The sequence below is a fragment of the Cricetulus griseus genome, chromosome 8, assembly GCF_003668045.3.
Source record: "Cricetulus griseus strain 17A/GY chromosome 8, alternate assembly CriGri-PICRH-1.0, whole genome shotgun sequence".
NCBI classification, from domain to species: domain Eukaryota; kingdom Metazoa; phylum Chordata; class Mammalia; order Rodentia; family Cricetidae; genus Cricetulus; species Cricetulus griseus.
The window spans coordinates 74156587-74173383 of record NC_048601.1 but is presented as its reverse complement, the minus strand read 5'-3'; the positions used below and the strand labels follow the sequence as shown (position 1 = coordinate 74173383).

Sequence of the window (16797 nt, the reverse complement as noted above, 5' to 3'; positions counted from 1 at the left end):
TTGCCATAACAACAACCAAACTCCAAACAGGAAGCAAGTCTAATGTCTATCAATTGAGGAATGTTTAAACAAATTACAACGCACTCAAACTGGTATGTACTATAATTGTTAGCAATTTAAATATAAGTACACCAACACGGGAATCTAGAAGAAAGCCATGAAGGAAGTTGTAGGGCAGATATGGTCCCCATTTGTAAGAAGATAAAACTACCTGCATAAGTACATATGTGCTATGTACACGTACTTTATAAAGGTTTGGAAGGCTGCCATCCAACTGTTAGTTGTTGGGGAGCAGAAATAGGCAGGGTTCTGAGACACATTCCCTTTTTATTTACACTCCTACATTCTTTACATTTTATCTTAATTGTGTATTTCTGTTCTAAATATCGCACGGGTCTGGAGAGATGACTCAGCAGTTAAGAATGCTTGTTCTTGCAAAGGGCCACAGTTGGGTTCCAGCACTGACACTGGACAACTCAACAACAACAACAACAACACACACACACACACACACACACACACACAAATAAATAAAATAAATCTTTTAAAAAACACTAAAAAATTCTAGAATATAAAAGTTATGAAAATTACATAACAATGCAGGTTAGTTATTAGAAAGACATATCAGTTTTATGTTGTCATTTATATAAATAAATCATTTCCCCTGTTAAAATGCATCTGAACATCTAAAAGAAAAAAGATGAACTATTGTATTGGGTTCTACCTGGTGATATAGATTACAGACTTAGTGTGTTTGGCATAAAGAGGAGTGGCTCTGGGTAAGTGGGCTGTCAGGCTTCCCTGAGGTAATTCTAAATTCAGCCAGATCTACCTTTGGTGCTGGGGTCTGGTTCTGCAGATAACCGTTGTCAAGGAAAGTCAAATAAAAAGTAGTGGAGAAAGCAGGGACAGAAGACGTGAGGGAAGAGCTGAGGAGAAACCCCCAGGGCCTTACTGAGATACAAAGGGCCTAAGAAAAGCCGGTGGCTCAAATGAATTAACCTCTGTGTATGACTCATGAATGCCGGACGGTTTATTTCTAGAACGACATTCCTGAGGAGAAGTTGGTAGAGGTGGCAGACTCTCCACCACAAGAACAAAGAAGGTTCAGTTCAACGTGCTGGCTCCAACACAGGCGGTACAGGGCATTAGATGACCTCACATCTCATTCAAGGACAGGGAGAGCAAGCACACTTTCTTTTTCTTTTTTTCTGCTCAGCACAATCAACTCTGCTAAGTAGTTATGCAGATTCATTCATTACCAGCTGTTTCATCCATTCCATCAGGAGCAAACAATTCGCTGGGGGGGGGGGAGAGATTTTTAAAAGCAGCATTATTCCTGAGCATCGCTTCTCAAATTCCTGTCAGTTCCATTGTGTTTTATGGTACTATGATAATAAGCCAAAGAAACATTTTTTTTTATTTTTTTATTTTTTTTTTAAGATAGGGTTTCTCTGTAGCTTTGGAGCCTATCCTGGCACTTGCTCTGTAGACCAGGCTGGCCTCAACTCACAGAGATCCGCCTGCCTCTGCCTCCCTAGTGCTGGGATTAAAGGCATGCGCCACCGATGCCTGGCCCAAAGAAACGTTTAAAAAATAATGTGGATCTGGTGCTGGCATAGGCAAATATTTGATAGTTTTTGTTGTTCTTTTTTTCCTGAGCCTTTGAACTTTGAGTTGAGCAACATATTTGGGGATGAGTGAGCAGTTTTCCCTCAGTAAGGCAAAAGAACCATTAAAGCTACAAGGGCAAGTACAGAGCTAAAGAAATAGAATTGAGGGGCTGGAGAGGTGACTCAGTGGTTAAGAGCACTGGCTGCTTTTCTAGGAGATGTGGGTTCAAGCCCCAGCAACTACACTTTGGCTAATAACTGCCTGTAACTCCAGTTTCCAGAGGATTCAGCTGGTCACCCTCTGTTTTCCCCAGACACACATGTGATGCACATATATGTAAAATATTCATACACATAAATTAAAAATAAATATATTTTTTGAAAGAGAGGCTCAGATAAGTGAGTATAAAGGGTAGAAGATTGGAAACTCCTACAGTGGGAAACAGGGAGACAAGACATCATTATCCATATTGAGAACGTAGAAACAACAACAAAAGGGTTTCCGAAAGTAATTAAAACTATGAATTTAACACGGGGTGGTAAGACCATGGAAAAACAGTTCCTTTAAGAAGAAAGGAATGAAGCTGGGTGTGGTGGCTCATGTTTTACCCAGCATGCAGGAGGCAGAGGTAGGCGGATCTCTTTAATTTCAAAGCCATCCTGTTTTACATAGAGACTTCCAGGTCAGCCAGAGAAACACAGTGAAACCATATCTCAAGAGAGAGAGGAAGGGAGAGAGAGAGAGAGAGAGAGAGAGAGAGAGAGAGAGAGAGAGAGAGAGAGAGAGAGGGTTGCCTTTAACAGCAAATACAAATATGCTAAGACTAGAACAAAACAAAAGGCAAGCATGATGTGATGCACAAGGATGCCATGCAAATCGCAAGACTTTGCAGTAGCTTTATTGACAGTCTTGTAACTTAGAGGATGGATATGCACACTGGACAGGGAGAAAAGTCACCAGAAATAGAACACAGATGAAGCAACGAGAGAATGTGGGAACCTTCTCTAAGTATAGCTCCTACATGTGTTACAGTGTCAAAGATGTGAATGTCACCTCGGTTTGTAGATTATGGCCGTTACAATTCTTTCTCTAAAATATCCTAGCTTTTCCATTAGTTTTGAGCTTGGGAAGCTAAATGTCTGAGAGGGTGCTGGCAAAAGCCACTTGGAATAACTGGTCTTTGAACACGGCACCTCTATGATGGAAAATGCCATGCCATCAAATGAGTCGGTGAGCCAATCTTCCCCTGGTGGTGTTCATTGTTTGTATTTCTAACTTTTTAAAAATCTAACTAATTAATTCTTATGTGTATAGGTGTTTTGCCTGCATGTGTGTCTGGGGGCCATACATGTGCAGTGTCCACAGAGGCCAGAAAAGGGCATTGGATCCCCTGGAACCAGATTTACATATGATTGTGAGGCACCTTGTGGGTGATGGGAATCAAACCTGAGTCCTCTGGAAGAGCAGCCAGTGTACGTAATGGCTGAGCCATCTCTCCATCTCTCCAACTCCCGTTTCTCCTTCCTTCCTTCCTTCCTTCCTTCCTCCTCCCTTTCTTTCTTTCTTTCTTTCTTTCTTTCTTTCTTTCTTTCTTTCTTTCTTTCTTTCCTTGGTTTTTCCGAGACAGGGTTTCTCTGTGTAATAGTCCTGGCTGTCCTGGAACTCAATTTGTACACCGGGCTGGCCTTGAACTCCAAGATCGACCTGCCTCTGCCCCCCAAGTGCTTGGATTAAAAAGGTGTGCGCCACCATCACCAGGCTCCAAAACCCCCATTTCTAACGTCTTAACCTATACACTCTGGGAATAGTAACAGCAAAACTTTTTCCTTTGAAGAAATTCTCAGTTGTCTCCACAGCGGTGCTGAGCTTCAGGGTTGGGTTCATTTTGCTGTCTCAGGAGTGGCATCCTTTCAGGGACAAAGTATAGATGGTGCATCTGCTAAGAGCATGGCCTGTTCTTTCAGGGGGCTCAGGTTCTATTCTACTGTCACCTACTCATCTTGGAGCACTCGGAATGACCCATCATTCCTCCCCTTCTTCAGCGATGGCCCAGGCTGTTGACAACCTATTTTCAAGACCAAGTTCAAATGCTGCCTGCTTCCCTGTCCTGATCCACCCTGGGTTTGTAGGTGATGTTGGCAGGGCATGCAGTTCCTTTTACACTTGTGATGTCACTTGGGAACACATTTGACTCCCCCCCATTTAAATGTAGGCTTCTCCCCATCCCCCAGCTCAGAGCCTCGGCCAGAGCTGAAGCTCAGCAAAGGCCCCTAGCTCCCTTTGCTTTTCCTGTGACTCTTCGCTTCAGCTAAGTTAGTCTCCTTGTCACATGACTTCCTTCCTTCCTTGGGACTTTTATTGCTCTGTTAATCCATGGCCTCTTCCAGCGTTTGACTCAGAACTTTGTCCAGGGGCTATGTTTAAATTATTCCTTTGTCTACCCTAATTAGTACCTACTGGGTGCTTGTGGGCTTCGTTTCTACAGTGCTAATCACACTCATTATTTCTTCTGAAGGCTTTCTCTTCCTGAGTTTATGAAAGTCAGTGAGATTTAGTGGAAAGACTAGGACTTGAATTGTGCCTTGAATATTGTTAGCTGTGTGTTCTTGGGTAGGGTGAGGACACTGACCTGTTTCCTAGTTTTCATGAAGCACTACCATGTGAGATGTTTACGAATAGCACGCAGTAGGTCTGACCTTCCTTCCTTCTCCTCCTCTTCCTCCTCCCTCCTCCCCATCTGACTGTCATTCTGAGATGAAACAGCATCTCGTATGGCCCAGGTTGGTCTCAGACCCATTATGTAGCCAAGGGTTATCTTGAACTTCACCACCATACCCAGTTTATGTGGTGCTGAGGGCCAAACCCAGAGCTTTGTGAATGTAAGATAAGCATGCTAGTAACTGAGCTACATGCCCAGCCCTCCTTGTCCTCTTCTCTGATCTACAGAAGGATTCACTCTCAAAGGGGAAAAAAAAAAGACAAAAACAAAACACTCCCAAACAAAAACCAAAAATAAACCCCAAAAATGTACTTTTATTTTTCTTTAAACTTTTTTTTTCTTCGTCATTGTCCTTGGCTTCTGCTTTATCATACATAAGAACACCAGAACCTATTGCCATATTACCCATAAATATAACTAAATGTGCTAAGCCTGGGAGTTGGGAAGGAAATAGTGTTCTTAGATGATGAAGAACAGCTCCACACTTACTAGAAAGGTAGGGCATGACATGTCCAATGAGGGGCCCGAGTGAAACCACAGCCTAGTGTTCTGAGTCTTTGTAGCCCCAGGAGGCTGCATTCAGATTCTGTCTGTGGGCTTATTCTGCCCCCTAGTGGCCACAAGCCATGACAGCCTTCACTGGACTCTTTAAGCTCTGCTGGAAAAATCAAGTAATGCCTACAGCAGACGCAACCCTGAAGCAGTATCACATAACGGAAGTGTATCTTTCAAAAATATTTTATTTTCTGGGTATGTACATATACCTGAAAGTATGTTTGTGTTCCATGTGTGTGCAGGTGGACTTGGATTTACAGACTATCATGGGCAGTCTTGTGGGTGCTGAGAAGCAAACCCTGACCTCTGGAAGAGTGAGCACCCTTAACTGCTGAGCCTTCTCTCCAGCTCTCTGAGTGTATTTTTGGTGGGGTCCTCTACACGTATACTAGGTGACTTATTTTTCTTGACATAAAATGTCTAAGTGGCCTTAAGTGGAAATGGAACTCCCAAACAGTCCTGTAGCTCATACTCACTCCCACAAAGGCCTTTGTTCTACCAACAGCCCTGATGTGGCCTACCCTTGGGAGTCATGGGTGAGAACCCTCTGACATTGCAGACAGTTCCACCTGTACACGAAGGCACATTTGGGTTGGGTAGGGGAAGAGGACAGGCACTTACTTAACTTTACCAGATCCTCAGAGAGTCTCTGTGAGCCTTAAGATATCAGCCAAGATTTATTGTTATATGGGGGGATATGTGCCTGTAAATGAGGGTGCCTGTGGGGGCCCAAGGCATTAGAGCCCCTGAATCTGGAATTACGTGCAGTATGTGTCACTTGATGTGGGTTCTGGGAATTGAACTCCTATCTTCTGCCAGGGCTTGAGATACTTTTAACCAGTGAGCCATATTTCTAGGCTCTGAAGATCTCTCTTTAACAAATATTCATTTGATGCATGTGTGGTGCATGTGTGTGTGCATATGTGTGGCGGTCAAAAGACAACTCACAGGAGTCATTTCTCTCCTTCCATCATGTGAGTCTTGGAGGCCAAACTCAAGTCACAATAAGTCATCTCCCTAACCCCCGAATCTCTTCTTTGGTTTGTATGTTTTAAGGGAACACAAATGGAGTCTGTCCTTTAGGAAGAGAAGTCTTAGGATTATTCCATGACAGGTAAGCTTGCAGTTTGCATTGGCTTTTGTGACTGTTCCTTCTCTGGATACTACAAATGTGGTATAGAGGACAAACCAGTGTGTGTGCGTGTGCGTGTGCGTGTGCGTGTGTATTGTGCACCACACCTGGTACCTTGTCCATTCCCGAGTCATCAGGACTACCCTAGAGCTTGGCATAGAGCAGGGTTTAGTAAATGCTTCAATGAACAGAAAGACTGAATTATAGCCGGGCTGCTGAATAGTTCCTCTGTGACCTCAGGCAGTCACGTTGCCTCTGTAACTTCAACTCTTACATCTGTATGGTGGTTTGAATGAGATGTCCCCTATAGTCTCGGACTTCTGAATATTTGGGGAGGCTTAGGAAATGTGGCATTGCTGGAGGAAGTGTGTCACTGGGAGTGAGCTTGAAGAGCTTAAGGCCCGGCTCTACTGCCACTTTGTCCTTTTCGCGTCGTGTTTGTGGTTGAAGATGTGGGCTCTCCTTCCTGCTGCTGTGCCTGCTGCCATGCTGTCCCCATCATTTTGAACTCTGCCCCCCTGTAACCATAAACCCAAACAAACTTTCTTCTAAAAGTTGCCTTGGCCATGGCATTTTACCACAGCAACAGGAAAGTAACTAATAACTGTATGCTGGAAGTGGTAGTGGTGCCTGGGCTGAGAGCCCATTGAGTAGGAAATGGGGACACTGGACACCTGGAAGCATTGTGGACTTTCTTCTGGGCATAAAGATCAATAAGTTGCCTCTCAGAAGTCTACAAAGATGCAGACATTTTAGACACTAAAGGCCTGGCCGTTTATTTTTTTTTCTGTCGCATGCCAAAAATTTCAATGAAGTATACAATCCAAATTGGAAGAAAAAATATTTTAACTATCATTCTCAGTGGTCCTGTTTTCATTTCATTAAAAAAAACAAAGTCCCTATGTAAAAGAGGTTGCTTGTGGTGATTGAGATATGCTAAAGTCTAAAGTATTATTTGGAGCTGGGGTGATAACTCAGTTGGTAAAAATTTTTGCCTCATGAGCACGAGGACATGAGTTCAATCCCCAGATTCCGTGTGAAAATGTTGGGGCATGGTGGTGTACACTTGCAACCCAAGCCCTGGGGAGACAGAGGCAGGGGGAATACCTGGGACTCACTGGACAGCCAGTTAGTCTAATTGGTGAGCTCTAGACCCACCAGAGAGCCTTCTCCAAGGGGGTGGGTGACACTCCTGCACTCGACACCTGACACTGCATTCTGGCTTCCTCATGCATATTCCTCCATCTCAACAATACAGAAAAGCAGTCAGATTACATATTATTTGGCTTGGTAAACACCAGTCTTAGGAGATATTTCAAAATCCTCCATGGTGGCACATGCCTATAATTGCAGCACTAGGGAAACTGAGGCAGAGTTGCTGTGAATGTGGCTATGGGGTAGGCACCAATACCAGGGCAGTCAGGGCCCCATAAAGAGACCCTGCTTCAAAAACAAAAGTTTTTTATTACCCCTGCAGACATTTATTTGCATATGACCACAGCTTAAATGTATTCAATGTAAACTGACACTCAAAAATTTAAATCTGACTGGGAAGTAGTGTTTTCATAGGCACTGTGGTAAGAGAGCAGGACCAGGCAGGGTGAATGAAGAAAGGGCTAGGAAGACATTCCATCTGATGGCACAGCCACAGCAACCACAGCAAAGAATTTTGCCTCCTTTAAACATTTAAAATTTTATTTATTAGTTACCATTACTTGTGATATTGATATTTATTACTAATAGATAGTTATTAATGGCATTAATGAGCATTAACAGTGACCATGTGAGCAGGCACATAGTGCTGCACATGTACCAGGGTGTGAGTGTGGAGGTCAGAGGACAATTGTTGGGAGCCAGTGCTCTGATTTCACTGTGAAATCCAGGGTTTGAACTCTGACCATGGAGCTTGCATAGTGAGCTAAACTGAGTAAGAAAAAGTTAAAAAGTTCTCTGAAACCAAAGAAATCCCAAAGCACAAGCACACATTTACACCTAGACTGCATGACTGTGATTCTGTGTGTGTCTGTACATTTGCATCCCTGGAAGGGTACTGAGTTCATAAAAGAGGAACTTGTACACAAAAGAAACCCATACACAAATTTCAAAGATATTTACAAATTCTCCTCTAAAAGTTGTTAGCATTGTGGTTACATTCCGGTTCCCTTGTGTTATAAATCCCAGCACTTTCCCCTAGTTTTTTAGTTGTCCTTTTTATCTTGTCAACAATATTAATTAAAAATCACATTTATTTATTTTTGGGAGTGTGTGTGTGTGTGAGTGAGAGAGAGAGAGAGAGAGAGAGAGAGAGAGAGAGAGAGAGAGAGGAGAGAGAGAGAGAGGGAGAGAAGGAAGAGAAAGAGAGAGAGACAGAAAGAGAGAGAGGGAGAGAGAGGAAGAGAGAGAGGGAGAGAGAGAGGAAGAGAAAGAGGGAGAGAGACAGAAAGAGAGAGAGGGAGAGAGAGGAAGAGAGAGAGGGAGAGAGAGAGAGGGAGAGAGAGAAAGAGAGAGGGAGAGGGAGAGAGAGAGGGAGAGAGAGAGAGAGCATTGGTAATCTGATGGCAAGAGTCAGTTCTCTCCTTCATCTCTCCTCAGCTGCATGGGTCCTAGAGACTAAACTAGGATATTGAGCTCCTCTCTTTGGGCTTGTCAGTAAGTACCTTTACTTGCTGAGACAACTCACTGGCTTAGATTTTAATGAAAAACATTATTTTGTTTCTGTGTGTGGGAGTGTATGTATGTGTACACAAATGTGTGATCCCGTGTTTGCATGTGTGGAGGCCAAAGGTCAACTTTAGTGTCTTCCTCTATTGCTCTCCATCTTATTTTTGAGATAGAGTGTCTCACTGAACCTGTAGCTCACTGTTTTGGCTAGACTGTCCAGCCAGTAAGCTACTGGGATCCTCCTGCTCCACCTCATCAGTTCTGGAATTATAGAAGGTATTGCAGTGTCTGGCCATTTAACCCGAGGTCAAACTCAGGTCCTCATGCTTGTATAGCAAACACTTTGTCCACTGAGCTATTTCCCCAGCCCAAGCTTTGAGAGAAAAGTATGTGTTTCAGTGATTTTTGTCAGAGAAAGAAAACAGGTGAACCAGGGTCTCCAGAAATGAGAAAGACTTCCACTAAAAGAGAGAGCCATAGAGCACTTATGACATGCTTAAGCTCAGTCCAAGACCCTAGCTGGCCCTTACATTACACACATGGGGCAAACTAAGCATAGCTTGGAGTTTAGGTTTAAAGCATGGGACTGAGGCCAAGCAAGGTGGCACATATCTTTCATCCTAGCACTCAGGAGGCAGAGGCAGGTGGATCTCTGTGGGTTCAAGGCCAGCCTGGTCTACATAGTGAATTCCACAGCGGCCAGGGTGACCTAATGAGACCCTGTCTCAAATAACAACGACAACAAGCAAAAACAGACACAAAAAGAATGGGACTGAGAATATGAGTACTTGTTCACTGTAGGCCAACAGGTGGCAGTCTGAGGCTAACAAAATTAATCGTCTGACAAAAAAAAAGTCACTCCAAAGCAACACAATAGAATTAAGATCTCTATATCATAGCATCCACAAAATAATATCAAAATGTTTTTGGCACATAGAAAAAGAAAACCATGACTCAGTCTCAACGGAAAACACAGATCACAGATGCAAACCGTAACATGACAAAGATGTTGCATCTACCAGATAAGGACTTCATACCAGCATAATTAAAATCATTCTCAATGAGGAACGGAAAGTATGTTCACAATGAATAGAAATATAAGAAATGCCAGTAGAGAAACAGAAAATATAAACGATAATCAGATGGAAATTTTAGAACTTAAAAATATAACATCTAAACAAAAATATTCACATGGGCTTAAAAGCGGGATGAAGATTATAGAGTGACTTAAAGACAGATGATTCAGGGGCTGGAGAGATAGCTCAGGGGTTAAGAGCACTGGCTGCTCTTCCAGAGGTCCTGAGTTCAATTCCCAGCAACCACATGGTGGCTCACAACCCTCTATAATGAGATTTGGTGCCCTCTTCTGGTGTTCAGGAATACATGCACGCAAAAGGCTGTGTACATAATAAATAAATCTTAAAAAAAAAAAAAGACAGGTGATTCCAAGACTCAAAGAGAGAAAAATGAACAAGAGAAACAAACAGGGCCAGGGATATGACTCAGCTGTTAGACAGCTTGCTTAGTATGCACAAAGCCTTGGTTCTGTTCCCAGCGCTATAAAATCAGATGAAGAGGCACACATCACTTTAACATATGAATAATTGGAGTCCTAGAGGAAGAGGAAAGGATATAGCACAAAAATATTTAGAGAAATAATGGCAGAAAACTTTTCAACTTAGGTTACAAATTTAAGTATATATGTTTTGGTGGCATATACCTTTTTCACTTCAGCACTTGTGGGGGGCAGAGGCAGGAGTGTCTCTGTGAGTTTGGGCCAGTCTGGTCAACAAAATTGAGTTCTAGGCCAGCCAAGGCTACACAGTGAGACCCTGTCTTAAAAAGAAAAATAAAGCATATAGACTCAAGCTCTTTTTTTTTTTTTCCTGGAGCCTCCTAAGTGGTCAGCTGTATGAAGATGAAGCTGTATATGTCCTTCCCAGTCACCAGCTATCAGAAATACACTGAAAAACACATCAAAGTGGGTGATGAATGCCAAACTGTACTTTCTATGAGAAACATGAGGCCACAGGAGTAGCTGCTGATGCTCTGGTGAAGAGTGGAAGGGTTGATTATGTGGTCTGAATCAGTGGTGGGAACGGCACCCAAGGCTTTCCCATGAAGCAAGGTATCTTGGCTCATGTCAGAGTGCACCTGATTCTCGTTATTGACCAAGGAGAGCTGGAGAGAGGAAGCACAAGTTTGTTTGGCGTTGTGGATGTCAATCTGAGTTCTCAGTTTGGGGAGAAGGATATTCCTAGACTGACAGATACTTCAGCAGTTGGGGCCCAAATGGGCCAGCAGAATCCCAAAGCTGTTCCATCTGTCTAAAGAAGATGATGCCTGTCTTCTTTAGGTAAGTTGTCGGAAAGTCCTTAAACACAGAAGGTAAGCCCGGAACCAAAGCACCGGAGTTCAGAGTCTTGTCGTTCCACTTGTCCTGCAATGCCAAAATACTGCTCTGAAGAAACAACCCATTAAGAAAAACAAGGAGGTTGCAAAATATCCTAAACTTCTGGCCAAGAGAAGGAAGGAAGCCAAAGAAAAATGCCAAGAACAGATTGCCAAGAGATGTAGGCTATCTTCACTGAGAGCTTCTATTTCTGAGTCCCAGTCAAAGGTAAGTCTTTAAAGTAACAAATACATGTTCAGATCTTGAAAAACAAACAGAATCATGAGGCTTAGTGAACTCCAGACAGGATAAATGAGAAGAAATCTATGCTTAGTTATGTCATTACCAAGCTTCTGAAAACAAACATAAAGACAAGTTTCATGAAAGCAGCCAGAAAAATGATCCTTTCCAGATAGCTGGAAATGATTTAAGGGCTGTCATTTTTAGATAGAAACCAGGCAAGGCCAGAAGACAGTGAAATATCTCTAAATTACTGAAACAACCTAGACAATCTATAATTCTATGAATGAGACAAATACGCTTCAAGAATGAAGGTGGAATAGACATTTTCAGATAAATGCCAAAGAGGAGAATTGTCACTACCAGACCCATGCTACAAAAATACCAAAGTCCTTCAAGGGGAAAGACATGGTATCCAAGGGAAACTTGGATATCTATATAGGAATGAATGAGGAGCTTTAGCAGTGGCAAAAATATATGGGTAAAGCTGGAGGATCCAGGATTTAAGACTAGAGGCAGGGAGAGACAGCTTGGCAGTTAAGAGAATTCCCAGCATGCACATGGCAGCTTACAACCATCTGTCAATCTAGTCTCAGGGGATCTGATACCCTTTTATGGCCTCTTTGAGCACTGAACACATATGATCACTACATCATAAACAATAGTGTATATGTAACCCTAGGACTCAGAATTTGAGAGGTACAGGTCAAGCAGTCAGGAGTTCAAAGTCATTCTCAGCTGTATATATTGAGTTTAAGACCAGTCTGGCTCTATTAGACCCTGTTTCAAAGAAATAGCAAACAAACAACAAACAAGTTAAAGATAGACTATATGGGAAATGGGATAAATGCACCTCCATAATAGTGAAGTTTCTGTATTTTATATGCAATAATGCTATATTAATTTTAAGTAGGCTATAAAATTTTGAAATAGATTTAAAGCCCTTTGGTTCTATGTTAACTCTAAATAGAGAGCAAAACGACAAAAATATAATGTAACTCCCCAGAGAAGCCACAAAAAATGTGAATTATTTTTGTGAATTTGAATGTGAATTCGAAGATGAATGTCTAAAATTACTATATATAAAATAAAAATAAAATGCCTTTTCTGTTTCGTTTTTTTTTTTTGTTTGTTTTTTGTTTTTTGTTTTGCAGGGACAGGATCTCATTATATAACCCCGGATGGCCCAGAATCCACTATGTAAAACCAGGTTGGCTTTGAACTCACAGAAATGTGCCTCCGTCTGCCTGTTGAGTGCTGGGATTAAAGGCATGCACCACCACACACAGCTAAATTAAAAAAAATATTTATGTGTATGTGTCTTTGTGTGTACTACACATATTCAGGTGCCTTTGGAGGCCAGAAGAAGATGTTACAACCTCTGGAGCTGGAGTTACAGGTGGTTGTAAGCTGTGTGATGTGGTCTCAGGGAACTGAACCTGGGTCCTTTGGAAGAGCAGCAAGAGCTCTTAACTGCTGAGCCATCTCTCTAGCACCAAATTAAAAAAAAAACTTAAAGGTAGACCCCTCAAGGGCAGGAAAGCAGGAGGAGAAAAGACCAACAAAAACAGAGTTAAACAAAAAATAAAACAGTAGACCTAAAACCAAACATATGCTTAAGGTAATTATTAATGGAGCATACATTACAAATAAAACTTAGAGGTTATCAGAATGAATATAAAGATATGTTTTGTACAACAAATTATTTATCTTGATTATTTTATTTTATTATTTACATTATATATCTATTCTTGTTTGTTTGTTTTTTTGAAACAGAGTCTCTCTGTGTAGCCCTGACTGTCCTGGAGCTTACTCTGTAGACCAGGCTGGACTCAAACTCAGAGATACACCTGCTTCTGCCTCTGAGTGCTGGATTAAAGCATTCACCACCATGCCTGGCTCAAATACACTTTAAATATAAACACACAGATGTTTGGAAGTACATGTGTGAGAAATGATGAATGGTAAGAATGCAGGAGAAATGAAAACACAGATACACAGAAAGATCTGTGCATAGATACTTACCAGCTTTATTCATAGTTAAAAATTGGAAACCAAAGTGTCCACTGACAGGCAAATAGTTAAGCAAAATATCACATTTACATAAAATATTAAAAACTCAACAATAAAAAGAAAGTAACTGATATAAACAACATGGACAGATCTCAGTATCTGAATGAACAAGGCTGGACACAAAAGTATACATTGTATGATTCTACTTATCTTAAATATAATCAGTGGGACTGATGTTTTGATCATGACGGAAGTGTTTTATATCTTGTCTGAGGTGATGATTTGTAGGTGTATACTACTATGAAAACTCATTGAGTGGTAAGTGTTGAGTGGATAACTTCTGGTGTGTAGATTATTCCTCAAACTGGCAGGGACAAACTTTTAAAATCTCATTTTTCAAATAACTTCAGATATTCTGCTAAATTCCTATTACTTTAATTACAAAAGGGGTATTGCTATTTTTCTGAGACCATAGCTTCTGTTAATGAAACAAATGTCTGTCTGTGTTAAGAATCTTTAGGTTGCAAACACAACAGAGCTTCTAATTTAGTCTTAATGCCACAAGAAAATGACTTTAATGCAGTTACCAAAGACAAACTCGGCAAGCAGCTGCTCACCCTGGTCTATTCTCTAGGACACTGGAGAATAGGACACTGACAACTGCTTCAGGTACAGAGGGGACACCCTGTCCCTACCTAGGTCTTTCTGTGATCTTCTAAGAAGCAATGAATCTTTATCTTCTTTGTTTGGATTGTTAATGTTTGGTGTTTCCTGAGAACACATATGGCTAGAATACCTTTCCAAGGGAGCTTGACATTGATCCCTGGTAAACTCTAGGAGGAAATTTTAAACAGATGGTTTGTGAGCACTTAGCAAAGGAACCTGATATCCTTGTGTACATGGCTGAGAAATGTAGGCTCGTTGGCAGTCTCGTTAAGTTGATTTGTAACTGGTTCAAGACTTACATACCCAATCAGTGCCGACGGTTGTCAACCTGGACAGATGCTGTCTAGATGCCAAAGGATATTGATCACCGTGGCCTTTTTAGTTTTGGCATATTTATTGCTTACCCACTCTTTAGAAGGCTATTATAAAAAGTTTATTATATGCAAATGAAGCCATACTATGTGTGTTCTTGTAGGCTCCAAAAGCTCAACCATAATTGGACAGTCATGGATTCTTTTTGTTTAACTTGAGATGTAGAATAGCATTAATAGCACTGATACATCTGTGTGCTGTTCTCTGATCTTCAGCGGAAGGCTTGCCACACTGAATTTCCTTATCATTCTCTTCCTGTTAAAAAGCAGTTTACTACTTTAAGCAATACATTATTGTTTCAACTTCCCTGAGCTTTGTAAAGAAGCAGCATCCTCTGTATGCCTTTAGCTGCACGCTTCCCCTCTCCTCAGTACCAAAGATTCATTCACATTGTTCTACATAGCTGTGGTTCATTCACCGTGATGTTCTGCTTTGTGATGATGTCTCAAATTCTGTATCACAGACAGAGATTTTTTACTGGTTATATGGGTTAGAGATGTAGTTGTGTTTTTTTCTGACTACTTTTTTCATGGCATCTTCTGACAAACAAAAATTCTGATTTTTAATATAGTGACACTCAATCTTCCGTCATTATCAGACTTTGTGTCTCATTTGGCAAGTCCTTCTCCTCATCTATCTTCATAAAAATTTTTCTTATACATTTTCTTCTAAAAGTTTTATCTTTCATATTTAGGTTTTAAATTCATTTAGCATGAAATGCAGATTGTAGAGATTCAGTTTCCCCTTCTCCTGAAAGGAATGCTGATAGTTCTAGAATGATTTAGTAACTACATTAATCTTTTTTCATTGTTTTTCCATGGCAACCACAGTGCATATCAAGTTTTCATATGACTTTCTGCTTCTGGGCTCAATAATATGCTTCAGACAGAACAAATCATCTATTCCTGTGTCAGTATGATGGGATCTATTTTTTTTTTCAATATTGGGTGTAGCAACCAGAGCACTGTGCATGTGAGGCAAAGGATCTGTGGTTGAGCAGTATGACAAGCCCCAGTGCTGTCTTATTTAACAACTTTACGAATTACCCTTAGACCTGACAAGCGCATCCTTAGCTTTAACATGTGCCTTAACTTGGACTCGTGCAAGCACACGAGTGTGTGCACACACACGTTCCATAGGATTAGCTCATCAGATTAGCAGCAACCACAACAAAAGAGAGCTGGGTGTGGTGGCACACAACTGTAATCTCAGAATTTATGAGATTGAAATAGGAAAATCTTATTTTCCAGGGAAGCCTTGGTAACCAGAACTACTTAATTGGACCCTGTTTCAAATAACAACAACAAACAACAACAACAACAACAACAAAACCAAACCAAGCCAAAACAAAATCAACAAAAATAACTCTGATAGGATTTTCACTGGAATCACATTAGTAAGTCAATTTGGGGAGAATTAAGCTCTAATGATATTGAGTGTTTTATCTACCATCATGTTCCAATTATAACTTCTTTAAGGTACACTAATGAAGCTTTAGGTACTTCCAAGAAGTACCATATTACGTATCCCTGTTGAGATTTCTTTCTTTTTTGAGAAAAATTATGCTTGTATATGTGTCTGCATGAATGGATGCCATATGTATATGGATGCCTGTGGAAGCAAGCCCTGGACCCTCGGGAGCTTTACTGAAAGGTGGTTGTGAGCTGCCCATAGTGAGTGATAGGAAACCATCTTAGTTACTGTTCTATGCTGTGAAGAGACACCATGACCTAGGAAACTTCTATAAAAGAAAACATTTAATTGGGAACTTGCTGACAGCTTCAGAGGGTTAGTCCATTATCATCATGGTGGAAAGCAGACAGGCACGGTGCTGGAGCATAGCCTAGAACTTTATATGCTGGTACACAGGAAGCAGGCAGAGGGAGGGATGGGGGGAGAGAGGGAGGGGGATGGAGGGAGGGGGTGGAGACTAGGCCTGGCATTGGCTTTTGAAACTAACATGAATCCTCTATAAGAGCAACAAGTGATCTTAAGCACTGAGCCATCTCTCCAGCCCCAATGTAAAAATTTTTGAGGCAGGAAGATTGCCAGGTCAAGACTAGCATGGGAAACAGCAAAAAGCAAAATTCTTACCATCATTGCTGGGTTCTTCAATGGGAGATGGTGAGTCTACACGTTCTTGGATGTCTTTTGTGACCTCAACCACCTGCAGCCTTCTGACACTAAGTAGGTTTATATCTTTCAATCCTTTCTCCAGTTGCTTGATCACTTCTTTTCCAGGCTGAGAAGTCAGGACAGTAATCTAAAGTGAAATCCATGAAAATAATAAATGTGCCTGCTTTTCTTGATATCCAGAGTGAGGAACATACAATCTGTTTTGAAAGATAAATTTTTAAGTCTATGGTAGTAGCAGTTGTGCTTAGTACAAAGAGAGAGATTTAAATATAACTTAGAAATAAAAATTCAGTTGAT

At 41.3% G+C, this 16797-nt stretch overlaps 1 protein-coding gene and 1 long non-coding RNA gene across 2 annotated transcripts in view; one reads left to right on the top strand and one right to left on the bottom strand.

Moving 5' to 3' along the window:
• M1ap (meiosis 1 associated protein) overlaps positions 1-16797 on the bottom strand; it is a 61756-nt gene that overhangs the window by 30889 nt on the left and 14070 nt on the right. The window contains exon 3 of the mRNA XM_027429438.2: positions 16459-16627. Within this exon, the coding sequence (XP_027285239.1) occupies positions 16459-16627 (169 nt within the window). The remainder of the gene's footprint in view (positions 1-16458; positions 16628-16797) is intronic.
• LOC103161901 lies at positions 5005-12595 on the top strand. The gene is made up of 4 exons (XR_003487681.2): positions 5005-5083; positions 5945-6002; positions 10574-11301; positions 12468-12595. It is a non-coding gene; the product is annotated as an uncharacterized LOC103161901 (long non-coding RNA).